At 48.7% G+C, this 9,773-nt stretch overlaps 1 protein-coding gene across 2 annotated transcripts in view; it reads left to right on the forward strand.

The window, feature by feature from the left end:
- The window catches only part of PPP1R16B (protein phosphatase 1 regulatory subunit 16B), a gene marked incomplete at both ends in the record, with an annotated part of 71,450 nt that extends 66,453 nt beyond the window's left edge, over positions 1-4,997 (forward strand). For both annotated transcript variants that reach the window (XM_079718700.1, XM_079718701.1), the window contains one exon: positions 4,488-4,997. In XM_079718700.1, coding sequence (XP_079574826.1) covers positions 4,488-4,997 — 510 coding nt within the window. The remainder of the gene's footprint in view (positions 1-4,487) is intronic.
- Positions 4,998-9,773: the final 4,776 nt, after the last annotated feature.

The following is a 9,773-nucleotide window of genomic DNA, read 5'->3' on the forward strand; positions in this document are numbered from 1 at the left end:
GGGTTGTTTCCAGCTTGGGCTATTTTGAATAAAGTTGCTCCAAACATCCTTGTATGTGTCTTTTGGTGGACACAAGCACTGTTTTCTGTAGGGTATTTACCAAGGAACGCGGTATGAGTCACGGGGTAGGCGATATGTACCTTTCAAAGATCCGGCCAAGCAGTTTTCCAAAGCAGTTGTACCTGTCTGCTCTCCCTTCAGCAGTGAATGCGCCTTTCTTGCCCGCCGTTGGTATAGTTAGTTCTTCTCGTGTGAGCCATCCTGGTGGGGTTACTGTGCAGCTCAAATTTTTAATTTGTTTTTCCCTGATGGTGGATGATGTTGAACATTTTCTTGTGCTTATTGGCCAACTGATTATCTCTTTGTGCTTCATCTGTTCTTTAGCCCTTTTTTATTGGGTTGTTTATCTTTTCCTTATTGATTCATAGAAGAGACTGAGATTCTTAAAGAAAGCCTCAGGGAATCAACCACGCCTCCTCCACGCCTGCTCCTTTCCGTGTGTTTATTCAGATCTCACAGGCCCCAGGATTCTCTCAGAAGTGCTCACTGATGTAGAGTTTCATGAACCATTAGCCCTGTAGGGAATAGGGTCGGGGGATAGGGATGCTGGAGACCAGCCTGAGTTAGGCCTGAGTTTGTTGTTGTTGTTAATTTCTGGAGATTCCTCATCAAGGCTCCAGTTTGGAGTTGAGTGAAGGCAATCAGATGGGCCACTTGGCCTCAGGGGCTGGGGTTTCAGACCAGGGAGGAGAAGACAGGGTACAGAGATGGCATAGCCAGAAGCATGCAGTCCTCTCCCAGGTGCTCAGAAGTCCTGTCCCAGGGCAACTGTCAGGGCCCAGGGTCCCTGTCCCAGCCCCAGAGGGAACAAGGAGATCACAGGATACAGCTACAAAGCTCAAAGCTCCTTCCTTTTTTGTTCCTACTACCTTTCAAGGTCTTAGGTGCTGTCAAGGACGTGATAGTCTATAAGGTAGGGATTCTCAAAGTGTGGTCCCTGGACCAGCAGTGTCAGTGTCACCTGGGAACTTGTTAGAAATGCAGATTCTCAGTCCCCACCCCAGATGTACCAAATCATAATCCCTGGGGCTGGGGCCCAGCACTCTGTGTTTCAACCAGCCCTCCAGAGGATTATGATGCATGCGCGAATTTGAGAACCACTGATCTAAGGGAGTATTTGCTCAGCCTGACTCCCAAGTCAGGTTTCTGCCAAGGCTCTGTGCTGTTAACCCCCAGGGCTGGCTTGGGTACATAGTTTTGGCAGAGCTGATTCACTGATAGCAGGCACAGCAGTAGTAAGACAACCCCGTCTCTTCAACCAGTGGTTCACACTCTTAACAAGAAAATCACCTTGGGGTGGTGTTTTGTTTTTGTTTTTAAAAAACCTGATGTCCAGGCTGCAGTCCCAACTGATTAAATCAGAATCTCCAGGCTTGGGACTCAGGCATTGTATTAATTAATTAATTAATTAATCAATCAATCTTTGGCTGCATTGGGTCTTCATTGTTGCGCGCGGGCTTTCTCTAGTTGCGGCGAGCAGGGGCTACTCTTGGCTGCAGTATGCGGGCTTCTCATTGCGGTGGCTTCACTTGTTGTGGAACACGGGCGCATGGGCTTCAGTAGTTGTGGTGCGCGGGCTCAGTAGTTGTGGCTCGCGGGCTCTAGAGCGCAGGCTCAGTAGTTGTGGTGCACGGGCTTAGTTGCTCCGTGACATGTGGGATCTTCCTGGACCAGAGATTGAACGCTTGCCACCTGCATTGGCAGGTGGATTCTTAACCACTGCACCACCAGGGAAGTCCCTATTTATCTAGTTAATGAATAGACTTTATGTATTTATTTACTTTTTGACTAGTTTTAGGTTTACAGAAAAATAAGTGGGGGGACTTCCCTGGCGGTCCAATGGTTAAGACTCCACACTTCCACTGCAGGGGTATGGGTTTGATCCCTGGTCGGGTAACTAAGATCCCACATGCTGCGACACAGCCAAAAAAAAAAAAAGAAAAAGAAGTGGGAAGTACAGACAGTTCCAATATACCCTCGTTATCATGCCCCCCTGTTTCCACTATTATTAACCTCTTGCTTTAGTGTAGTTTACACGTTATCATTGATGAGCCAGTATTGATACATTATATTAACTAAAGTCCATAGTTTCCGTTAGGGTTCACTTTTCTGGTTGTACGTTCTATGGATTTTAAGAAATATATAATGTCATGTGTCCATTATTAAAGTGTCATACAGAATAGTTCCATTGCCCTAAAAATCCCTGATGCTCTCTATTCATCCCTTCCCAACCCCAGGCAATCACTGATCTTTTTACCGTCTCCAAAGTTTTGCCTTTCCAAAATCATGCAGTATGTTGATTGAATCACACAGTATGTTGCTTTTCAGTTTGGCATTGTATAAGTGTTTAAAATCTCCCAGATGATTCCAATATGCACTCAAGGCTGAGAATGAGTGTCTTCCATCCCTGCTACTCAAATTATTCGCAGGAACTTGTTAGAAATGCTGAAATTTGGGTCCCAACCCAGACCTAGTGAATCAGAATATACATTTTAACAAGAGCCCCAGGTGACTCATATGCACATGAAAGTATGAGAAGCACTGATTTAGACCATCAAGAATCTGCATCCTCCCATCCCATATGTCATCAGTTTGCCTGCACAGTTCAGAAGAAGCCACTGAACAAACAGAAGAAACACACACACATAAATGGAAACTTTCTATGGGAAGCATCCCTCTCCTTACCATATTTTAATCTAATTATATATTTCTTGGAAATCTTTCCAAGAAATCAGATTCTTGGAATCACAAGTCAGCACATAGAAACTTTCTTCATTTTTTCCTACCAGCTCCAGAACAGCCTAATACAAGTACTTGCCATAATTTCCCACCTGCCTAATGATGGTTTTCATGCTCCCCTGAGGGAATCTATCTGTGAAACAAAGTCCTAGAAATGGGCATGCTTGTGCAAAGTATATATTTTTCTTAAAAAACAATTTTTTTTTTTTTTTGGTGGATGGTGTGGCATTGTCCTCCAAAGAAGTTGTGGCAGTTGACACTCCTGTCTACTTCCCACACCCTTGCAAGCACTGAATAATAACAAACTTTAAAAATATTTGTCGGGAATTCTCTGGCAGTCCAGTGGTTAGGATTCTGCGCTTTCACTGCCGAAGGCCCGGGTTTGATCCCTGGTCAGGGAACTGAGATTCCACAAGCCACTCAGTACACTTTCCCCCAACCAAAAAAAAATTTTGTTGGGATTTCCATGGTGGTCCAGTGGTTAAGAATCCACCTTCCAATTCAGGAGACAGAGGTTCGATCCCTGGTCAGGATCCGGGCAACTAAGCCCGCACGCCACAACTACTGAGCCCGTGTACCGCAACCAAGACCCGACGCAGCCAAAAAATAAATAATAAATAAATAAATAAATATTTTTTAAAAATTTGTCAATGTGATGGGTAAAAATATTTTATTGTTTAAATTTTTATGTCATTAACTATTTGTGAGATTGAATGTTTTTCCTATATTTATATGCTATATAGATCTACATTTTGCTGTGATCTGCATATTAATGTCCTTTGCCTGTTTTTTCTGTTGGGTAGTTGGGCTTTTTCAAATGGACTTTTAAGAGCTCTTTATACATTTGGAAATTAGTCCCTTTTCTGTCTTATAGGTTGTAAATATATTTCTAGTTTTTCATGTGTCTTTTGACTTTGTGATTTTTGCTATGCTTTATCTTTTTGTCACTGTCAGATGAATCTACCTTTTAGTCATAGCTTCTAGGCTGCAGCTACTTTTAAAGCTCTTATTACCCAGGGATTTCTAGGTATAAAGGATCTCTGGGTAAGAGCCTCTTCCATTTGTGGTGGAGATATACCGGAGGATAAGAGGAAGAAGTACAAGTGACCAAAAACCCAACTGAAATCGACTTTTACACAAAAAAAGAGATGCATTGGCTTCTGTAACTGGAAAGTCTGGGGCCAAGTGGATCCAGGGGCTCAAAACATGTCATCAGGATGCAGTCTCTCTCTCTCAGTCTCTGTTTCTCTCTCAGTCTTCCTTAGGTGCCGGCTTCACAGCCAACTAGACCGTTTGAAACGGTATCTCCCCAGTACATCAATCTTACCAGCATAGTTCCTACAGAAATCGATCTGCTCTTTCCCAACTTTTCTAGCACAAGTCCCAGGGTTGAGTTTCACTGAACCAATTTGTCAGGAACCCACCCCTGAATCAATTCCTGTAGGGAGTTTATTGATTGGCCAGGCCTGGGGTCATGGTCTTTCACCGGGAGCAAAGGTGGCAGTTGGTCAACTCTATCAAAACCCATAGATTGGTGAGTTCCCCAAAGGAAAATAGAAGTCTTATTACCCAGGTAGGGAAAACGGATGAGGACAGGCCCAAACAATCATGCTTTCAGCAGAGGCACAAGTGGGGTATGGGTTCAGATCTTCCAGCCAGCTGGTAACGTTGTCCTTCTCACCCTCAAGAACCCCAGGCTAGAGAAGCCCGTGTTGCTCTCCGAGTTTCCTACCAAGATCCCACGAAGTGAAATGGACATGCCTGTTGAGAACGGCCTCCGGGCTCCGGTCAGCACCTACCAGTATGCGCTGTCCAATGGGGACGTCTGGAATGTGCATGAGGTGCCGGACTACAACATGGCCTATGGCAACCCTGGCATGGCCGATGCCACCCCGCCCTGGAGTGGCTACAAGGAACAGAGCCCCCAGACGCTTCTGGAGCTGAAGCGGCAGCGGGCTGCAGCCAAGCTGCTCAGCCACCCCTTCCTGAGCACCCATCTGGGTAGCGGCATGGCCAGGACGGGTGAGGGCAGCAGCGAAGGCAAGGCCCCCTTGATCGGAGGCAGAACTTCCCCGTACAGCAGCAATGGGACCTCGGTGTATTACACGGTCACCAGTGGAGACCCCCCACTCTTGAAGTTCAAGGCCCCCATGGAGGAAATGGAGGAGAAGGTCCATGGCTGCTGCCGCATCTCCTAGTCCCTGAGGGATGGAGGGGAGGGATGCTTTGGGGAGAGGATCCCTGGAATCCAGGCCAGCCCAGCAGCCCTGGCTGGGGAGGCTTCAGAGGGCAGCTGGGGGGATGGGCTCTGCTTTCCAGAGGAACGCTAACCTCACCTCTCAGCCAGCTGCCCATAGCATCACCACATCCCACGGTTCTGCTTCTTGCTGCATTGTCTGCCATCAAAAACAAGGCCCATAGTGGCTTCCTGACTCATCCTGCTGTCAGATTTCGGGAGGGCGGGCTGGGATTCCAGTTCTGTTGTTGGTAAAGGCTTCTCTGGACCAGTACTCACATGTGACATATCAGTACACACACACACACGCACACACAATCAACATGTGTAGGGATGACACAGCTGGGCTCATGGGAAGCAGGTGGGACTGAGGATTTGTGGGCTCTTCCCAAGAGGACTGAAGTTAAGACTCAGAGTTTTGTCGCCACTGCCAACATGGCTTTAGCAGGGGAGGAGGCCTGCTAAGCTGATACCTGTCAGCCTGCCCAGAGCCCTACCAGGGTTTGGTATCGTCATCCACATCCGGCAGGAACAGGAGGTCCTCTCTGCGTCCAGAGGGAACTATGCGCCCACGTGGGGTGGATGACGCGGGCGTAGGCCTGCTCCCCACAGCCTTGCTCGTGCCAAGTGCCAGCTGTGTGAGTGCCCAGGGGCCAAGGTGGAAAACCTGGCTATTCCAATCCTGGAATAATCCAAATCATATTTTGCTCTTGGGTGGAAGCATCAAAAAATGGAGGGGAGGGGGCTTCCCTGGTGGCGCAGTGGTTGAGAGTCCGCCTGCCGATGCAGGGGACACGGGTTCGTGCCCCGGTCCGGGAAGATCCCACATGCCGTGGAGCGGCTGGGCACGTGAGCCATGGCCACTGGGCCTGCGCGTCCGGAGCCTGTGCTCCGCAATGGGAGAGGCCACAACAGTGAGAGGCCCGCGTACCGCAAAAAAAAAAAAAAAAAAAAAAAAAAAAAAATGGAGGGGAGAGAGAACAAAGGTAGTGTTTCCAAAAGTGCATTTGATGAAAGAATTCTTTTAGGCTACAAAGCTCCAGGTTGGGAAGGGGATCCACTGAATTAGCTTTCTTTCCTGAGCAGTATCACAATCACTAGGTTTTACTGACTGGTATTGGACAAATGAAGCTAAGCGAGAAACTTCAGTTGGAAGGGCTTTTCCAGGGAGAGAGGTGAATTCATGTTGTTAATTTCTGCAGACATCTCTGGTAACCATGACAGAGCCCAGCGCTCTGGCCAACCTTTGTGAATATTCGGCTGATTTCAGTCCAGCCTGTCTCAGCCTGCCCTCCTCAGACTAAGCCATCAGAGTGAGCAGTTGGGGGGCTGCTGGGGCCCCTACCTCTCCCAGAGCGAATGCACAGCACTCCCAGCCCAGCTTTGCTTTTTCTGGAATGCTTGGTGGAACGGGTTTGCCAGTTGGCCCTTGTGAGTTCCTGTCTGGCCCGGGGCCTCCCATCCTGCTCCTGCCAGAGTGGTGACAGCCCAAGGCTGAAAATCCAAGGTGCACATGGTCCAACACCCTGCGCTGCATTCAGGAGAGCGGTGGTGGGGCTGTAGTTGCGTCTTGCCCCAGCTCTACTATTTCATAGCCCCAATCTTTCTGATGCTGGGGAGGGAAGCCTATGAGGGACAGGCTGCCTGCCACCTCTCCACTGCATTCTCTCACGAGCCCCTTTGAAATTGTTGCCCATGAGTTGGGCGCTGTCTATGGGCTCAGCCAAAACCTTCTGGTATAACTAACGAACTGCAGGTTTGTTTCCTGCTCTGTGCACCCTTTACTTGTCTAAAACTACCTCTTTAGAGCTCTGAAGGGGCCCCTGAGGTCCAGATTCTGGAATTTGGGGGACAAATCTGGGTTTCCTTTAACCCTTTTCTTTCTGAGCTTATGAGAAATTCTCACCGAGGGACATCTGGGCCAGAGGCTGGGGCTGCAGGAGCCCCCCTGGGCCACAGTCCTAGTAATGTTTGTCCCGGTCCTCCACTGTAGCCGCCATGGCTCCCATAGCCCAGAGGCAGAGCTGGATCCCAAGGGCCTTGCTGATGCTTTACCAGAAGCAGGGCAGCTGGGTCAGAGAACAGTGCTCCTGCATGCAGGGAGAGTCACAACACCAGGCCACTCCCACCCCAGCTCCAGGACAGATCCAGTCCAGGGTGGAAAGGAAGGCCAGGCGACTGCAGACAGGTGTGGGTGACACCTGCCACATCCCCGGGGTCTGGGGCTGACTCTCCATCATGTCATCCTATGGCTAGAGCAGGGCAGGGATGATTCAAAACACACATACCTTTTAGGCTTTAAACTAGTGTTCAGATCAGACTGACACTGAAATTCCTCTTGAGCCCACTTGAGCTGCGAGCTGGGAGGTGCTGAGGGCAGACACACGCTCCTAGGAGAGAGCTGTGTAAGTTTTCAGATCTGTTTGCTCAGGGGCCAGAGACTGAAGGTATTTATTGCCCGCTCTGAGCCCTTCTGGCTACTCCCTCCTTCCTCCTTTGCTTCCTGCCTCCTGGGCCATTCCTCTCCCACCCAGAAGGCTGGGAATCCCAGCTGATCCCCTAACAGGAGCCAACGGCAGACTCTTGGGCTTTAGCTCATGTTTTCAGTCGGGGATAAACCATTCCCTTCAGGTACCTGGGGGAACTTTCCCTGTGGGTCTCCTCGGTGTCGAGGGACAAGCTGGGGCCAAGGTCATTCATTTATTCACTCATGTAGTTTATTGAGTAGCTGTGACTCACCAGGCACTGTATTAGGTTCCAGGGATAAAGGAGGAATGAGAGCGAGGAGAGTGCTCTTTACAGTTCTCATCCTTTGAGGACCATGAGCATCAGCAGCCCCGTTCAGTTCACCTGAGACAGAAAGTCTGCATCCTAGTCCAGCAACCCTTTGCTTTTCTGCTCCTAGAATCCCTAGCGTATGAATTCCTTTAGCTGGGAAGCTGCTGACATCGCCACCCCTGGATAACATTTGCCACTAAATGGAGATGCTGGATCTTGGGTTCCAGGCAGATACCATCCCAAGTCCACCTGGGACTTTCAAGGATAACTGCCTTTAGGCCAGCATCTTTCAGCCACTGTAGAATACCAGTTTGAAGTCAGTGTCTAGAAGAACAAGGAGTCTGGAATTTGTTGCCAAATGCATCTCAGGTTCTTAAGCTCATTGTCTCTTCCTCATTTTTGCTCATTTATTACCTAGTCCTGCCCCACCAACAGATATTGGGAGGAAAAGGAGCTTCTCCTTTAATATCGAAAACTTTCCTCATGAGTCTGCCTCTATTCCTGGCAGGTGTGGATCAAGGAGCAGGGAGAAAGCTGGCAAGGTCGACCAGATGCCCAGCTCCCGCTTAGACCCAGGTCTGGTGGCAGTTCCTGGCAGATTAAAGGAGGCTACTTCTAAAGCATGTGCCACGTGGCTCCCTGTGAGCTCTGGCCCTTGCTCCCACCTTATGCCCCAAACAACTGAAAATTGGTGGCTATCACCAGAGAGTGAGTTTCTGGCCTGAGAGTAGCTCCAGGAAGTTGAGTGCACCCTCAGCCCAGGTCTTCTGAAGACTTCAGGATGTAGTTCTCCATCAAATATGCAGCATTGGTGAAACTGCTCTGTACTGTTTGATCAATTTCAATAGGCTTAGAAAAGTTAACAAAGCTGTGTCCCCTGTCCTACCCACCAGTTTGCTGGCCTTGTAATAACATGAGACCATTTTGGTTGTTGGTGTCAGATATCTTTTGATCTTGAGTTCTCCCTCCCACTTGCTTTCCCAGAGCAGAATACTGGGACACTTTCCAGAAGGGCGCTCCTTACAGGATGCCCAGAAGGACTGTATTTAACTCTTGCTATTGTGGCTTGGGGACAGCCTCCCCTCCCCCAGGGCACATAAGAGCAAAGAGTCATGTAGTCAGTGGGTGACTCCACAGAAGTGACCGCCTCTGCTAGAAGCTTTCCTCGACAGTCTCTTGTTGGCCAGTTGGCCGGAGGGCCTGCTTCCCATGGGCATTGCAAGTGCCACAGTGCGGGGCCTGGCTCCGTGCACCCAGGAAAAGTCTGCAGACCCACAGCCCTCCGCAATAATTCACCAGACCAGAAGCCACTGATGTACAGAGAACATTTAAGAAAAATGTATTTTATGTGAAAAAAAAAAGTGAAAACTCTGTATACTGTATCAGCAGCTTTGTGTAAAAATGGCAATCAAGAGAGTCTAATATATTTAAAACTTTTTTTAAAAAAAATCCTTGTGGATCTTTGATATTGTATTGAAGTAACATCCAGGTAGCACCACGCCATGCGGCAGTGGTGAGCCCCGTGTTCGAGAGTGTGGCTTGACCACATCCCAGAGGGGCGCCCCCCTGGAGTTGCTTCCAGCTGCCAAGGCCTGTGACAGAATTCGCTGTTAAGAGTTTTTAATTAAGATTATTAAATTCCTTTTAATAACACCTGTTTAGTGTGGCTGTGGTCATTGCTGTGAGCTCGCTTGAACCCTAATGATTTGAATTCACAAAACGGTAGTGCCTGGGATACAGGGCAGGGGAGGGCTCCAGGTCCCTGATCCCACAACAGAGGGCTCTCCCAGGTGGCCCCTGAATCAGAGGGAGCTCTGAGGGCTCAAATACAGAGAGTTATCTTTCTAGACTGCAAGAAGGTGAAACCTGGTGAAGTCAAGAAAAGAAGGGTGGTTGAAAATGAGCTTCACTCTGTCAAATGCTTCTTTTGAAATTAACATGGAGCCCTATAATAGCTCAT

The sequence above is a fragment of the Hyperoodon ampullatus genome (assembly GCF_949752795.1).
Source record: "Hyperoodon ampullatus genome assembly, chromosome: 14".
Taxonomy (NCBI): domain Eukaryota; kingdom Metazoa; phylum Chordata; class Mammalia; order Artiodactyla; family Ziphiidae; genus Hyperoodon; species Hyperoodon ampullatus.